Source organism: Myodes glareolus, chromosome 11 (genome assembly GCF_982192425.1).
Source record: "Myodes glareolus chromosome 11, mMyoGla1.1, whole genome shotgun sequence".
NCBI lineage: Eukaryota > Metazoa > Chordata > Mammalia > Rodentia > Cricetidae > Myodes > Myodes glareolus.
In genome coordinates this window covers 46,633,184-46,651,181 of record NC_142036.1, presented here as the reverse complement: position 1 = coordinate 46,651,181, position 17,998 = coordinate 46,633,184, and the positions used below count along the sequence as shown (strand labels likewise).

Below are 17,998 nucleotides of genomic sequence, written 5' to 3'. Positions count from 1 at the left end.
ACCTCTGTGTTCTCATACATCTGGACACACCTGCCTTATGACAAGGATTGTTTGATCCCTTTCATTATAGTCCATTCCCAGAAGATACCTGTCTGTTCCATTTTAAATAAACAGAAGGCTTAATTTTAATAATGAAATAAATTATGTGAGTAGTTTTGTTTTTATTTTATATTACAGTTGTGCCTCAGACATGTTTAAAGGGTATCTGTCAGCCACTGTAGAGTCACATGTTAAATTTCACCAAAGGGAAGACAAGAACATGCAGGGGAGCTAATATGGATCTGAAGTCAGAAGCACTGGCCTCCAGACCCATGGCTACCCCCTCAGAGTTACTGCTGTAGAGCACTTGCTTGTCACTAGGCCTCGGTGACAAAGTCCCACAACCAGAGTCACCTATAAAGCTTCCTTAAGATGGGGTTTTTCAGAAAGAGGGAAAGGGAGGAAGGACTACAGATTTCTGAGTAGTGGTGGTCTCATGGCTGAGACCGATGGGGCCTCTAAGCTTACGTCGCAAGGAGAGAGCTGCAGAGAAGGGTGGGTTATGACATCCAGGGAACGCTTAAGGCAGAGAACACGATGGACTTGTGGGGATGTGGGGAGGCAACAATGGGACAGGACTGGATGGGATAACTTAAAACGAGATTTACTCTCGGCTCAGTCCGAGTTTTTCTTGTCTCAGATACAGCTTTCTCTCACCTCTTGCCTCTACCGCCCTCTCTTGAGAACTTTGTGGCTAAGTCAGTGGAGGGGACGGCTTGCGGTAATTTATGACTATCAAGCCTCACATTGGCAATGAAGGACCTCCTCAGCAACAGTGTGTATTCTAAAGCTATTCCTAGTGAGTAACCAGTAGAGAAAACAGGGAAACAAGAGCCAGTTCCCATAGGAGAATACAGGTCCCAGGCAGCCGTCCTGACTTCAAAGACAATGAGATCCCATTCTCATGGCATTTTTCCCTATCCCTGGGAGATGAGCTCTTCTTTGGAATCAAGGAATATTAGACAGTGGGATATGGAGTCAGCTGGACCTGTATTTGGTTCCATTTAAATATTGAAGACTTTAGACAATTTGCTCTTTTTCTCTGACTGCAATGTCTACTTTATTGCTGGCAATGAGGTTCAGATAAGAGTTTATATTCATTCACATGTATTATACATTTAAAAATGTTCTAAAGTAACCTAAAGAATTCATTCCCGTGGCCACAGTATTTCCAAAGCTGCATCTCCCAGATAAGAAGAGGGCCGTGTTCTGTTCTAATGGTTCTTCCTGTCTACCAATGCAGTCAGCTCCCTACACCCTTAGTGCCTTGCCTTTCTAGTCGCTGTAATGGTTGTCTTGGAGAAGAAACTTCTCTGGAGAAAGGAAGCATGGGAAGTGTATGTTGCTGAGTTGGCAGAATGCCATTTCCATCACTGCTTGTATTTCATTTCTTCCAGTGGATTTCCTGGATGGGATCCTCTAAGTTAGGAAAGATTGTCTTATAATCACATGATGTTGCTGTTTGCTACAAGTTCAGCAATTTGGTGTATGTGCGTGCGTGCGCACACGTGCGTGCATGCGTGCGTGCATTTCTCTCTCTCTTTCTCTCTCTCTCTCTCTCTCTCTCTCTCTCTCTCTCTGTGTGTGTGTGTGTGTGTGTGTGTACCTTGGGTGTCATTCCTTAGGAGATGTCCATCTTGTGTTTTGAGACAGAGTCTCTTGCTGAGACCTAGGGCTTATCAAATTGGCTAGACTGACTTGCCAGCAAGCCTCGAGAGTCTGCCAGTCTCCACTTCCCTGGGACTGGGATTACAAGTGGGCACATCACACTTGGCTTTTATGTGGATGTGGGGGTTGAATTGAGTCTTACTTTACTGACTGAGCTATTTCTCCAACCCAGGTGCTCAATATTTTTATCCATAAAACAGGGAGGTCATGCCATCTGCCTCGGGGTTGCAATGGGTGTTACAATAAGTCATTCGTCTCTTGCGGTGCTATGGTTTACACCAGGGCCTGTGTGTGCCAGGCAAGCACTCTACCTCTGGACTACACCCCAAGTTCCTTAAAGAAATTTGTTCAAATAGACACTGAGCCTGGTGATTGGCACTCTGTAAATATTGGTTTTCTTCCTCCAGCGCTTTTGGGTTCAGTACTCATCAAATAGTGTTAGTTGGTATTCTAAAGAAGCGTGGCCTCGGGGAACTTTAGCTCTGAACTGAGAGGTGCTAGGGGAAGTTCAGCTTTGAGCCGAGGCTGTAGGAATCAATGATGTTTGTTCATTCGTTCGTTCATTCGTTTGTTAATAAACAGTAGTGGCTTTTCTTCCCCTTCCTGTGGTCATGGGCCTGCTGAGTCACTCACGGTTCTAGCCCTTGGCCCATGATATCTGTTATGCCTTGTGGAATACAGCAAAAAACCACCAAAAAAAAAAAAAAGCACCAATAAAGAGCAGATGATTTGAGGGACTTTGTTTGCATTCCAGGGCTTGCTCCCCTAGTGAGATAGGAAACCTTTAATAAGACTTTTCCTAAATAGTGTTGCATGTGAACAGGGAATTTTTCCCTCCGTTCTTCTAACAAATAATTATTTCATGAGGTTTCTTTCTTTTTTTTTTTTCCTTCATCTTTCCTGCTCTTAGTGCATTCCACAAAGAGCTCATTCCTCTCCTGGTTACTGATTGATGGGTCTGCTCTGTGTGCCCTTTAATTTTGCAATAAGCCAACAAGAAGTTGAGACCACAGAGTTAGAGAGAATTGACTTATTCACTTATCCGGATTCACTGGAGCAACAGGCCAATTTAGTCATTTCGCTATGGTCCTGTGGAGGGCAGGAGTTCTCAAGAAGGAGCACTGTTCTGTCAATAACCAGGGAGAAGAGAGCTTGCTTGTCCGTCCATCGCCACCCCCCACCCCCCCAGGTCAAAGCAGCCCTCAGCAGTGATCCCTTCCAGGAACTCAGCTATAGGACTTGGTCCCAACACTAGGATTCAGAATTCCATGAGACATCAACTAAGTAGAAATGGACAGTCACCACCCATGGGTTCTCTGTCACGTTTTCTTTTTAAAGTAATCATAAATGCCAGAAAAGAAAACAGCTAGAATCCACCATGGCATCTTGATATGAGTGAACTAACAAAGGCCAACTTCTGCCCCTGCTGCCCCCATCCCAGCTGAGTTTTCACCATAAGGCTGAGTGTCCATCAGATGCAGAGGCACTAATATAGTATTTCATGACTTGATTTCCAAACACGCTAAGAATCCATCTTTATTGTCACTATTATTATTTTGCATTGTTACTGTGTATAGTAACCAGTCTGAAAAGTACAAATACTGCTTCAAGCAAGAAACTAAGAACAAATCCAAGTGGCTCAAGTAGATCCTAAGTGAGCTACTCTCTATGGGTCACGGTGGAACTGGAAAGACAGATGCCCACATGGACTTTGCCCCAGCTGTGAACTCCCATTCCAGACCCCAGGATTGTGTGTGGCTCTACCACCCATGACCAGCTAACTGCCTGTCTGACGGCTCTTAGGGAGCAGCTTTTCTCCTGAAACTCTCGTCATCACATTTTAGCAGAAGTGAAAACATTAGCAGCGTGGTTAGTGGCCAAGACAGAAATAGAATCCAGGAATCTGTCCTTTCCCTTGCCACACCTACCAGTGCACGGTTCCTCCCTAGCCTGCAAGTTCAACATCTCTAGGCCCACTGAGTAGACTATTGACAGTTGACTGATTCCCTTCCTTCCTACTGAAGATTTGTTTTATTCTTAAACATTTTGTTTAAAAATAAATACACTCTTATCTCTTATATGATGCATGTTGTATGTATATGTGCATGTGTGGAAGCCAGAGGTTGATGCCCAGTGTCTTCCTCTATCATTTTCTACCTTGCTTTTTAAGTTATAAAGAAAATATAATTAAACTTCTCCCTTCCTTTTCCTCTCTTTAATCCCTCTTATGCACCCCTATTTTGTTCCCTCTCAAATTCATCACCTCTTTTTCTTTGATTATCATTGTGTGTGCTGTATTCACACACACACACACACACACACACACACACACATGCACAATGTTTGTATAACCTGCGGAGTGTGTTTAGTGTTGCCGATAGGTATATGATTTCAAGGCTGATCACTTAGTATTGCATAATGAATTAGGGAGCTCATCCCTAGGGAAGACTAATTCTCCCTCTTTCCGCAGTCATTGGTTGCCTGTAGTTCTTTGTCTAGGAGGTGAGGTTCCCTTGATATTCCCCCTTTCTTTGTTAACATGTCTGCCATTGTTTGAGTCTTGATTAGGTAGCATGTTATTTTGGTATCCTGAGTGTAGTGTCCCTGTCATTTCCAAGAGACACCCACCATCTCACAGCTCTGGTCCTCTGGCTCTTACAGTCTTTCCACCCCCTCTTCTGCAATGTTTCCTGAGCCTTAGGTGCAAGAGTTGTGCTATAGATATGTCCCGTGATCACTTGTTCTCTGTATTTTCTGTGATGGTCTCTGTTCACTGCAAGAGATACTTCTTTGATAAGGAGCGAGAGCTACGTTTATCAGCGGGTCAAAGGAAAAGTGTTTGGAATTATGCTAACTCTAGTAACAGGCAGCAGCAGATTCTCCTCTAAAATCCATGACCTCACTAGCCCCAGGTAGTTAATTAGGTTTCCTGTACCGGACATAATTTCCCTCCTGTTGAGCAGGGTTTAAGTCTAGTTATGTATCTGTTGGTTACCCCTAAGCTTTGAGTACCACTGTTGCACCCTTAGGTGTATCATACTATTGTTGTTCACTGTTATGGATCATGGGTGTGGCTCATATGGTTCTCCCACCTTAGTTTTTTGAGACAGGGTCTCTCACTGATGAACAATATTGCCTGGAGAGCAAGCCCTCTAGCATCCTCTCTCAACCTCCCAGCACTGAGGTTACAGCCTTAAGCCTCCATTACTGGCTTCTTACATAGATGCTGAGGATCTGAATTTAGGTTGTCAGGCTAGTACAGCAAGCACTTTGCCCACTGAGCCATCTTCCCAGATTTCTTTATGTAATTTTGCATTGAGAAACATGGAACTTGTTTAATCTAGTATTACCATTCCTTGCTTTTAGGAACTGAATCAGCAAATGTCCATGAAGCCATAAATTTTCATGCAAAGAACTTTGATTTGACAGAAGCAGTATAGACTAGGGAGCCGTATAACACAGATTTGAATCTGACCCATGGTGCTGTTGATTTCAGAAAACTGATTGACTTCTCTGAACCTCAGTTCCTTCATCTCTAAAACCAGAATAATAATGTTGACTTTGATGAGTTGGGAGGGTGAAATAAGCTAAATAAATGTCAGACAAGCATTCGCTGCGGGGTCTGTAGGTGGGAAGTACTGAATCAAGGCTAGTTTCTGTTCTCCCTTCCCTCATTTAGAACAGGGTCAGGAACCCAGGAAGGCATCAAATCTCCTCAAGTTTACAAGGATTAGAAAAGTAGGCAAGGATTAGAAAAACGAAATTTTATAATGAGTAGTATCATAGATGGTTGGTATTAACTGACTTCCCCTCCTTGGACTTATTTGAGACCAAGAAATATTTCTGTTAAGTCTTGTTAAAAGAAAAACAACACATGTAACATTGAGAAAAATTCTTGTAGTAAGTCACTTAATACTAATGCTGAAGCAGGTATGTTAAGAGCTGAGAGGTGAGTTGAGATTAAAATATTTGGGAAATTTTTCATGAAAGAATCAAGAGTTTACCTGAAGTACAAAACATAAAAGAAGAGTGAAGGAAGGGGTTTTTCAGACTGGGGTATTTAGGATGGGATGAGTGAGAAGCAGAGGAGGGACCATGAAACATAAACAAGTTAGAAAGTGAATGTCACAACAAAGGGGGTATTCATTAGGCACCTATTAAGTGTCAAGCCTTTTTTAAAAAAGCACATTGCATGCTGTCATTTGTCTCCAGCTTAGGGTTAATTACAAACCCAATTATGCAGTTGAGGAAAATGAGGAATGGAGAGAGAGCAAATCACCTACCTGAGTAAGTGGGAAACCTGGTGTTATGAGAAGGGAGCCAGGATGTTTGGGTCCAGAGCCTGCCTACGCCCGAACTCACAATGCTGCTAGACTTAGTTCCCAGCTTCCCTCACACACTAATAAGGATCAGTTGAACCAGGCTGTGAATTAACCTTCCAAAGTATAAAATTATTCCTGTTAATGATGTCAGATGAGAGGTGACAAATAGCCATCTGAAAACGAGGGAAGGAAAGATACAAAAAAAAAATGGCTCCAATATGTAGTTATATCGATAAACTGAGCCAGTGGTCATTGCAGGTGCCTAGCCAAATTTCTGGCAACTCTGAGGCTTGACAGAGCCTCACATTTCCTCTCAGACATTGTTCCAGATGGGTGTTTCCAAGTCACCAGGGTCAGTATCAGAGAGAAGAAACTGTTTTGTCAGCTGGCACTGGGTCTTGTACCACAAGTGAGATGTGCCCTTACCAGGATACTTGCTTCAGTGGGTCTGTAGCCTATGCCAGAGGTTTGCTCTCTAGCGGTCACGATGGAGCGTGCCACAACGGCTACTAGGTAAATGTTGGCCACTTAATATAGTTCTTCTAGACCTATTCCTCCTGTGTCTTTCCTTTGCTGACTCTGTTTACTTGTGAGTCGTTATTGTCTATATTGATGTCATTTAAATATGGACATAGAAGCACAATGTCATTCCTCCTTAAAAAGAAATAGCTTATAAATGGTCCATCTTTGTGGACTTGCAGTTATTTTTGTGTGAGAGCCTCTGACAGAGCTGCTGACTTGGGTTTCTAAGCAGACCTTTGGACCAGTCTTTGAACAGATGGTGAACAGAGCTTATTTCATATTACACATTGACTCTGAAGACAGAGATAATTGCATCTGTCCAGTCAGTGCTTTGGTGAGCCTGTGCAGGCTAGGGTGCCACACCATTCATGTTGGGAGCATAGAGACACAAATGGGGAGGCAAAGCACTGGCCTGTACTCCACAGGAGGTACCTGAGGCTCCTCTGAGCTCAGCTCCTGACTCCAATAAGTATAGACAAGACTGGGAGATCAAAGTTGGTGTTGATCCTGTTGGACTCCCCCAGGAGCTATATTTTCAGTCTCTTGGGGGAGCAAATGACTAATATAACTATTTCCGTGGTCCCAAATGAGTGTAAGGAGGGGAAGTGTCTTCGTACCAGCCGTCTATGATGATACTTATCACGAAACAGTGTCTTTCTAACCCTCCTTGCAAACCAAAGGGAGGGGAATCCCCAGCACCAAGGCATACACGTGAATAGAAAGCACCACAAGTAACAAAAACACCTAAAAAGGTCATCAGAAACTCAGGGGGGCCTCTGGAACTTCACCTCCCTGCCTTTCTGAAGAGCTCAGTAGTCAGGGACAAGGAAGTGGGCAGAGACAGCCAAACAAACTTCATGCAGAAGTGACTCTCCGCCACAGAAAGTGCACAGCACAGCTGGTGGGAAAGTTCCCCTCACATCGTCGTCCTGTGAAGCTCAGAGTCATCTGACAATTGGCCTGCTTCTTTTCCCCACCTAGGTGGCCAGACTGTCTTGGCCCCGTGCTAACTGCACTATTGCTTATAGTTGGTAAATGCACCATTAGAAGCCACAGTGGCTACCCTGTCACAACTAACCAAGAGAGTGTGTCATTTCCTGCAGTGGGCCCAAGATCACAGATACAACGCCGCCAGATTGGGCTAGAGATGGAAACAGCACTCTGGCCTGCTACTTGTGGCTTCCTCAACTGTTGCCGCCCCACCCCCAGCCCCAGTCCCAGAACCCAGGTGCTCACGTCAGCCCGTTGGGGTCAGGGAACAATGTGTTGATATGCAATTAGTGCTCACCATGCCTATGGCCACAGCACCACAGTTGCTGGCCACAAGTTTCCCCCCTGGGGTGTACGTTCTAGGGAAGTAGGCCAAAGAGAAAGCCTCACCATCGTGCTGGGTTTGAACAAATAGCAGATACTGTCCTCAGTACATCTCTGAACTCAGTGCTGGAGGTGATGCATTCAAGATGATGGGAGCAGGATGCTTAGCTGTGTATGGAAAGCTGAAGAGATTCCGCCTCCCTCTGTGTGTGCTGCCTCTCCTGGAGCCCGACTTTCCTCCAAGGACTTTTGTGACCAGCAACTCACTTCCCCAGTTTGGCTGTGGATTACTTTGGGAATCCAGTCTAGGGGAAGCCTGTGGCCAGCAATAGCGGTGCTGTGCCCATAGGCATAGTTGCAGCTTAGTGTGCTCCCTCGTCTCAATGGATTGGCACCAGCACCTGGTGGTTCTGGGGCTGGGGAGAGGTACTGGAGGAAGCCAGTACACTAGAGAGACTTTTACTCCCAGATCATTGTGCAGAGGGTGAAGTCTCGGGAGTGGAAGAATTCTCACCATAAAGACAAATATGCCCAGGCTGTCTCCTTCACTGTTCCTCCCTCCCTTTATTCTCAGCCCCTGCCATGTATCTCTGGGCAGAGCCACTTTCTCAAGGTTGAAGATGGTGAGGACCAGCAACAGTCATGAAATTCTGTGTACAACACCAGACCTGATACAAACTGAAACATGGTTGATATTTTTCTCTGCAGCCTCCTCCACTAACAGTCACCAGAATATATTCTCCTCATCGTGTTTGTGGACTCAACACTTTAAAGTACAGAGGAGTTAGGCACATTTCCCAGAATTGCACAGCAGAGTAATGTCAGAGCCAGTACTAAATAGAAGCAGGTTGCTAGAATCCCACAATCGTGGGTTTTTTCCCCCCAGGTCAAATTGAAGCTTGATGTTTATGAAAAATATTTCAAAAAGAAAGGTTCTGACAGCATTCACCTTTTCCCAGATAATCGTTGTCTTACAGTCAGTCCTTCACGATGGGAATAGCAGACCGACATCCTAAAGTCTTATCAGCTCTTTATTCTAGAACAGACAGTTGATATTCACTGAGCTGAAAGGGGGGGGGAGAAATGAAATGATCTTTTTTTTCATCATGGAATGATTTATAATTTTCCAGAGCCTGGCAAAACTAAGCCAGTGAATAGTAAAACCAGATTTGTTTTTGTGATGCTCAAATTCCAGAATATTTAGTCTGACTTTTCCTCACAACAAATGCTGGATATCTCTTTCCAAAGATGGAAGTGGGTAGGAAGAGAGTGGGAGGGGTAGGGACCTGTGCCTGGAAACATAGCCTTTGGACCTGCATGCTGGGCCTACCCTGTTTTTAATCTATTTCCCTCTACTCGTACATGTGTGGATGTGAACACACACACACAGAGGAGAGAGAGAGAGAGAGAGAGAGAGAGAGAGAGAGAGAGAGAGAGAGGAGAGGAGAGAGAAAGAGCTCTTTCCTTTTTTGTTCTCTCTCTTTTCTATCTCCATCTCGCAAGGCTCTCTGGAAGCAGGAGAGTTGGGACAGACACTGTCGTGCTTGGGAAGCAAGAGAAAAGCAGGCTGAAAACCACCCCAGGGCCTTTCTCAAGCTTTGTGTGATGGAAGGTCTTGTTGAACCTGAACAATTTCTCACAGGAGAGTTCTGGCCTCTGTCTTCTTAAGAGCAAGTCATTCTGTAAGTTTTAACAGAGTTGGAATCAAAATTCAGAATGTCTGATTCACCCAAGGCTTTGTTTGAACAGAAAGGCCAGGTCACTGTCATGTGACATGTCTGCAATTAGGATGCTTTAAGGTACAAAAAGTAATATTTTAATAATGTTGCCTGGAGCAGATAGGCCGTTTTCAGTACAGAAAGAAAGAAAGATGCCTTTGGAGCCCATAAAAGGCAGTGGCTCGTCATTTTGAAAGCACTGTGCTTGTGCCCGGCTGATGATGTGCAGCGTCAGTGCCCATATTCTTGTCAAGTTGTTCTTTCTCCCGCTGGCCCTGTTCCTCAGTGGGCTGCCTCTTTACAATCACTGCACTCAGCCCTCCTGGCCCAGTTAAGGTGATTTTGAAACTTCACTGATTCTGTGTAGCAGGCTGTGGTCATTTTTTGCCAGGGAGTGGGCGGAGGAGGAAGTGGTGTTCTGGGCATAGAACTCCCTGAGATCACTCTGTGGTTTCTCCTGCCAGTCTACCCTTTGAACTCTGCTGCATGTAGACATGAGTCCCATGAAGAGCTTAGCTTCCAAGATACCCGTGGCCTCAAATGACCAGTTGCACATATTAGAAAGACTGACACAGTTTATGTAGACTCTCTTGCATACTTGATTTTCCAGAAACTGAAGCTATTTGATATATGGCTCAGAGTTATTTATTAGTATGACTAGTGGCTTGTTATCAACTGACTTTGGGCAGTCTTTTAGTGCATGTCTGCACATGAGATCCCATAGTTAGATACCATGACTAATAGATTGGATTCTCTAAACCAAGGCATGGAGAAGTCATCTGTTAAAGTAGGTCTGGGCTCAAAGACCTTCTCTCCTCTTCCTACTGTTGCTTTAGCAAGGAGTCAGATAAACCTATAAGTCCCTCTTACCGTCTGGACTGTTGAACTCAGGAAAGTGACTACTTCACTTTGTGGAAAATATAGATGATAAAATCTGTCTCTTACATGCCCACACATAAAGCTAATGATAACATTTATCATATTCATGATATCTTTAAATAGATCAGTCTGACTTGTTTGAAAAAGTCATGTGAAAACCCTACTATTTTATAATCTTTGTGGGGGGGGGAGAGAGAGAGAGAGAGATTGAGACTGAGATTGTAGTTAATGTATGCAAGGAATTATGCTCATCCCAGAAGCCAGTTAAAAAACCCAGTGCAAGAGATGGAATCCTTCCCCCCAAGCTGTTGATTAGAGGTATTCTAGAGATCCCCCCAAAAAACTACAACCTAATGCCGTTGCTCTTACTTGTCTACTAGACCCTGTTTTTGAAGACACTGCACATTGTTCATTGGATGTGGAAAAATTAAGTCAGTACTGACCAGGAAGCCTCCTCTATTGGATAACTTTCATAGTACTGTAAGGTGCTATGCAGGCCACTGAGGGGAAAAAGTCATCAACAGTCTTACCTAACTGTGGACCATGGGAACCTTAAGAACTGCAGACAATGACCCTCATGCTAAAATATACCCATGTGTGCAATAGTGGCATGAATGTTATGGGGTAACCATCAATTTCTGATTGGATTGAAAGCCCACACCACAGAAGGAACCACATTCTTGGTGCTATAAATCTGGCTAAGAACCCACAGTGGTATGCTCACAGAACCCAGAGGTGAGTGTACCACTGTTCTCTCATGAAGCAGACACAGTATCAAACTGTCTTATAAACTCGTATCTCTCTACCTGTAGGTTAGTGCCACTCTCAGGCCTCATCTGAAAAGTGTCCTCGGGCATTCAATGGTGGTTAATACAGAAACTCACAGCTGGTCAGACTGTAGAGAATAAGTGTTGGTGGAGTGCTCACCCACAAGTGAGATGTCTGTCTATATCACACTCCCTCCTCAAGGTTCAGGGACCACAAGAGGAGACACTATAAGAATCAGAGTTCAGAAAACACCAAAGTGAAATGGTGTCTTCTGGACAAGAAGTCACAGCAGCTATGTTGTGGAATATTTTTCTCTTTTGGCTTGTTGAGGGGCCCACCATCCAGTTCCCAAATAAATCACACACAGAAGCTTATTCTTAGTTATGAATGCCCAGCCTTGACTTGTTTCTAGCCAGCTTTTCTTATGTTATTCAGACTACCTTTTGCCTCTGCTATGCAGGCCACTGAGGGGAAAAAGTCAGTGGCTTTTATCTTTCTCTGTTTCTGTATATCTTTCTTTACTTCTCTCTCTGTGGCCTGCTATGTAGCTGGGTGGCTGCCCTTGACATCCTCCTCACCTTGTTCTCTCATTGCTCCTCCTCTTCCTCGGTTCTCCTTCTGTTTTTTCTCCCCGACTACTAGTCCTGCCCATCCTTTCTCCTGTCTCGCTATTGGCTGTTCAGCTCTTGATTAGGACCATCAGGTGTTTTAGACAGACAAAGAATCACAGCTTCACAGTTAATCAAATGCAGCATAAACAAAAGTAACACACCCGAAAACAACACTCCCCAACACAGCTATAGTTGCCTGTGCAAGACTTATCCAATATCATGCCAGTCAGTATTGTAGCATGGAAGGAGAAGAGATTCACAGCTCCCCACCCCAACCTGATAAGCTTTGGACAATTGGTGGCTTATGGGGAAAAGAGTTATTTTTCTTTAAGGGGGTGGTTATTGGCACTCGACATTCTCCAGTGAGTGTCCCCACACCCAGGAGTATCTGAGCAGCACAATTGGAGTCAGTTATTGAAAAATGTTTTAAGAGGACAGAAATTTGGGGGAGTAGAGAGGTGGGAGTGGATCAGGGAGGAGTGTGTTGGGGGACAAATGTGATCAAAATACATTGTATGGAATTCTCAAAGCATTAAGAAATATTTAATTGACTTATCAATATTGAGTTACTACTTTGCTGACCGTTAGTATTTCTTCTGCTGCTAAACAGGGTCAGGTACTACCTTCTACCTGTTCTACCCCTGCCAACCACAAGCTTTGTCTTCTTCATTATCTTTTAAGAGTTAAGTTTAAGGCATTCCTTCTATCACAGGCTGTGCCCTTGGGCCTGATAGTCCTCCGCTCTGTTTTCTCCAGTTGATGCCGATGCTCATGGTAGACTATGGTATACTTGATGGCTACTCATGGAAGCCTCATCCCTGACATTTCTAATCCTTCAATGTGGTGTGGATCAAACTAGACACTTAAGTGCCCGTTAAGGCAGAATGTGTTCTGGACCAGAATCAGTAATCTGGAGGATGGTGTGAGTATAGCCTTATATCATCGCATAGCTAAAGATAACTCAGCTGAAGGCGGGTGGTCTGCACTGGGCCCATACACTGGTGGAGAGCTGGGCTCAGATACTCAAGTACCCTGACCCTTAGGCCTGAGGACCAGCTTATTCTGCTCCACCCTCCCATAGCAAAGCTTTTGACAGCTGCCTTTTTAATACTTAATGGAAGTAGGTCACATATTCTATCAGTGTATATATTTTCTAGCCATCTTCCTTACTAGTTCCCATCTCTCTATTCTAATTCCCAAGTTGTCTCTGCGACAGCAGCACCCATTATGTTGTTTATGAGTATGTACCTTGAATTTGCTTCTTTCTAGAGAAGTATTTTCTTTAAACGAGGCCTTGTGCCACAGCGCACAGAAAGATGGACTGAATGCAAGAGGAAACCTGGAATGCAGGATGTAGAGAACAGAGGAAGCCTGAGCCAGCAGTACTGTTGATAGGGGCCTGGTCATGTCAAGGACCTCACAGCCTCAGGTTCAGAGTGAAGGTGTAGCCTTCCTCGGGAGACCAAGTGCTAGTGTTGACAGTATTGCTGAAACTATCAACCATAGCTTTCTCTCCACAGATATTTACAGTCTGAGACTGCTCCTATGGAGATTAGGAAAATCTGTCCCCTAATCCAGCTCTACTCCGTAAACTCTGCCTCCTTGTTCATCTGTACATAATAAACACAATGAGATTCTGGGATGCTGGTTTCTCCAGCTGAAGGCCAAACCGCCTATCCCAGTTTTCTGTCCATGTGCCCATCTGTCTGTCTTTTATTCATTTTCTCACCATTCTAGTCTGGTTCATTCCTGGAACCATGATGGATATGGCATGGGGACTTATCTTTGAAGGAAGAAATGTCCCCTTCTTTGTGTTGGGAGACAGTATTAGAAATGGACTCATGGTCTATGCCCCATTATATGAGGGTGCCTTTGTATACAAATATGCCTTTTATGCATCCTATAACCAAAGCAGTGCTAGAAAACAAGTAAGTGATCTCTTCATTAAAAAAAGAAAAATCAGTCAAGACAATAGTTACTCTATAACTTGCAGGGCTCCTGGTCCTCCTGCTCAGTAGGAGAATGGTGTTCTCGTAAGTAAATTCTGAGCCAGATTCAGTCTCCTCCTGATTTCAGAGGAAGCCATGATCATTAAAACTCTTATCTTCCCTTTTGTCCAAGAGTCTCCCTCTGGCTTTGTAGTTACAGTTGATGCCGATGTACGTACATTGTGTTTTCAATTAGCCGTGCTTTTAAGGAAATGGTGAAAATAACAGATGCACTTCCAATTGAAGTTTTATTGCCTTTAAAGATATAAATAGCAAATGTATGTTCTTTGTCAACGGTGAATGATATGCTGTACAAAGGTGCCCCTGACTTTTGTTTGTGATTTTTTTGTTAAAAATGAGAAACTATTTTTACAATTTTTTAACAGATACAAAAAAACATGCATACACATACATACCAACAGGCTAATATGTAGAATTGGGCATGAGACTTCTGAACAAGCAAAGCACAGTCAGCAAAGGATGGCGAGAGCCAATGGCAGAGTACCATTTGCCATAGGTTGGGTACTGTGCTAAAGATCTTAAGTAAATTGTCAAGTCTAATGCTCGAGCTCCTGAGGGTGAAGCACATCAAGAGAAGTTGCACTGGCCAGTGTCATTTAGGTAGAAACAGTAGAGCCTAGACCTGAACTCCAGTCTCTCTAATTCCAAAGCCACTGCCCTAAACCTCTGTGCAAACTGCTCTCACACAAGTTTATGTCCAATATCAGAAGCCCCAATTGCTCCAGTCGAACAGAGTTTATGAACAGCCCTCTGAAGTGTCAGTCGGAACTCGTTTTCAGAAACCAGACAGTGTTAAGACTCTGTTTATAACTCTGTAGTAGTATTTTATAAGTTAGTTTAAGAGCATAGTTTTCACGTCTCCAGATCGCCTCAGAGAAAAACACGTCTGTAGGCTTCTGTCCAAGTTGTGATTATTTGTAATTGATGCTTTTGGAAGTGTTTCTGTTCCATCGTTTTTGCTAAACACGGGTTTAGAAAACCACACAGTTCCATCAGATGATGTGATTAGCAAGCCCCCCAGTTTCCGGCCAATGGATGCCTTCAGCGCCTTGGCTTTAAGACCTATGATAACAAGGAAAAGATAAATGACAGAGACACTTAAGAAAGAGAAAAGCTTTTCTTCTCCATCTACCTCAGTGGAAACGTGTGTTTTCCTTCCTTCCTTTCCCTACTCCCCTTCCCCCTTCCCCTCCTGTTGTTCTTCTTCTGGGAATCCAACCCCAATCCTCTGGGCTGCTAGGCAAGTGCTCTGCCACTGACCTGCAACCCCCCTCAGTGCAGCTATTTTTGAAGCCATCTGTAGCTCGCTGGAGATTTGCAGGCTGTTATCCGTTCCATACAGTAAAAGCATCACTTCAGTACATGCTTCCATTACAAAACCAATGTTGAAAAAGAGTGATGGAAATATTTTAGCTGATGCCTTCGACTTAATTTATACAGGTCTGGAGAAGCCATAGTCTCTTTCCTCTTAATGTCCCCGCTGCCACCACATTATTAGAGACCCAGCCATTTTCACCAAGCCATCGTCTGGAAGAGTCCCCTGAAAATGAAAGCTCACTTTTGTTATCATATTCCTCATTGCAAGCCTAACCAACTAAAAATAGCCTTGAAATAGTTCAGAGGAAACAACCTTCATGTCCATAGATAACTGATCCAATAAACATGACATAGCAGACGGGTGCCGAGCATGGTCAGATGTGTGATATTCGTGAATGAACAACACTAGATTGGCCCTAGTGTCACACACTTTAAGCCCAGCTCTGAGGAGGCCAGCTTCATTGCCATAATGAATTCTAGAACAACCTGAACCACATAATAAGACTCTCTCTCAAAAGAAATAAGTAAACTTTAGAAAGAAAAATAAAAATGTCATTTTGAAACTTATCATTTTGTACAAAGAATATATGTTAACAAACATTTTTAATAAAATCAAGGCTTGTATGTCTAGACTTCTCAGAAGTCACATTAAAAAAAAAACTAGAACATGTATTGCTTTGCTTGTCAGTAGATGAGACATGAAATATTATCAGAGCAATATCAGTGCCTCATTGGCTTTGCGTCAACTACTTACCTTTTCTATGATCTTTTAACATCCATTATTTAAAGATTTTATCTATTATTTTATGTGTATGAGTATTTTGTCTGTATGCATGTGTACCTCATGCATATAGTCCCTGTGGTAGCCAAAAGAGGGAAGCAGCTCTCCTGAGCTGGAGTTGCGGGTTGGTGGCTGAGACTTGGCCTGTGGGTGCTGGGAACTGAACCTGGGTTCTCTGTAAGATCAGCAAGTTCTCTTCAGCACAGAACCATCTCTCAAGACCCATTTTATACAAAAATTTGTGGTTAGCTCAAAAAGAAAAAGACTAAGCTTAGTGAGAACTCTCTGCTATAAAACCAATTTCTGATACGAAGATCATGATTTAATATTCAGCTTTTAGAACCAATGTCTGAAGCAGCCTATGCCTTTAGCTTCCATGTCATCCCTTTGACAGTGAATGTGTTCTTGGAATGTTCTAGCATTTTATCCTCTCTTTAGATTGTTAAGCAGTAGAATAGACTTAGTAATGAAAACTTTTGAGGGAAAGAAAGTTTCTTAACTTAGCCAGATAGGAAAGCGTTGTATAGCATTGGGTCATGTAAGGTAAGTTGCTTAGAGTCCTTTCCTGGAACTTTAGTGCTGTGGACTTTATTTTGTATTAAAGTTGTGGCCACTTATGCCTTAAATGCATAGTGACACACTGCACTTCTTAGGTTTCATCAGCTAATGTAAAAGAAGCCTGTGCTCTTCTTTTAGAGACGAATCTTATTTCTGTTTCATACATTTGGAAATGAAGCTGACTCTGGGGATAACAGGAAGAACCCGCTGGTCTCCAAAATTTAAATGATGACTTTAGAAACCAGTACCAGCAACACCTTAGACTTGGGACCTAGTTTTCAAAAAAAAAAATTGATGAACTTTATATAATGTGCATGCATGTGTGCATCTTAATTCTGGTTTGTCTCCTGCTTTTAGCTAATATTATAACACTTCTCAGCCTTCTCTATATTTGGGAAGACTCAATCAGCCATGTCAGCTCTGAAGAAAGCCCACCGGCTTCTGTTTTCTGGGTTTTGAATAGCGATAGACCCTGCCTGATAAGCTGGTGAAAGTTAGAGCTGGAGTTTTCCTACCTGCCTTTATCACTCTCCTCCTAAACCACAGTCTGCCTTTTGATAGCTCTAATAATTAATTTGGTCTTCTCTCTTTCTTCTCCCTTCCCCCTCCCTTCTCCCTGTCTGTTCACAGGTTATCTTGACGAATCAAATTACGACCCATCTGAGTGGAGCCCTCCCTTCTCAAGCAGACCTGGTGTCTCCGGCTGATGATTTGTCCCTGTCTGAAGGTAAAGGATCTGTCCTGGAGAGACTGAAACTTGACACTGACATACAGCCTCCTGCCTCCTGCTGAGAGCTGGGAGACATGACTCCTGGACGCTGGTCAGTGCTGCCTGCTGGGGCCTGGTGATTTAGGCTTGGACATCTTGCTGGGCACCTGATCTATTCTTGTCTTTTGCCATCTCTGAGTGAGTTCCCTTTGAGTCATCTTTCCACACATCCATCATCTCCTCCAGGACGGAGTCTTGTTGCCCTCTGTTGCGCCTTGCTAACAAGGTGCTGTTTCTGAAATGGATGCTCCAGCCTTGCCTTTACTAGTGACCTCATTGCGATCTCGCCTTTTATTTGTACCGAGCACCTCTGGGCTGCCTAAAAGTGTACAGTGTTCCATGTGCAAGAGGTGTGACGTTCCTGATCAACTTTGCAGGAGCAAGACAAAAGTCTCTCCAGTTGTAAATCTGCCCTTTCCCCATGACCTCCTACTTAGCAAAGGTCAGACGGACTGGGATTTGAGGGCAGTGAACCTTGAGTGGTTGGGGGAACTACATCAGCAGCCAGAAGGTGGTTTCTAATTTTGTTAAAGTCCTCCCTTGACATTTCTGAGCTTTTCTAGTTGCAGTTGAATTTGGGGCACAGTGCTAGGGGCCTGAGTAGACTCACACACTCCTTCCAGGCCCACTTTCCCTTTCTACTTTCGGAGAATTGGCCCTGCTGGAATCCAGGGGACTTTCAGGCCTAGAAAGGCTCCAGACTGCCGGACCAGGTAGTCTGCA

General features: G+C 43.7%; 1 protein-coding gene across 7 annotated transcripts in view; it reads left to right on the top strand.

Moving 5' to 3' along the window:
* Rad51b (RAD51 paralog B) overlaps positions 1 to 17,998 on the top strand; it is a 515,139-nt gene that overhangs the window by 352,132 nt on the left and 145,009 nt on the right. For all 7 annotated transcript variants that reach the window (XR_015004408.2, XM_087911700.1, XM_085697440.2 and 4 more), the window contains one exon: positions 17,137 to 17,233. Coding sequence is in view for 6 of the 7 variants with exons in the window: in XM_087911700.1 (XP_087767826.1) it covers positions 17,137 to 17,233 (97 nt within the window). In the remaining variant the exon portion in view is untranslated. The remainder of the gene's footprint in view (positions 1 to 17,136; positions 17,234 to 17,998) is intronic.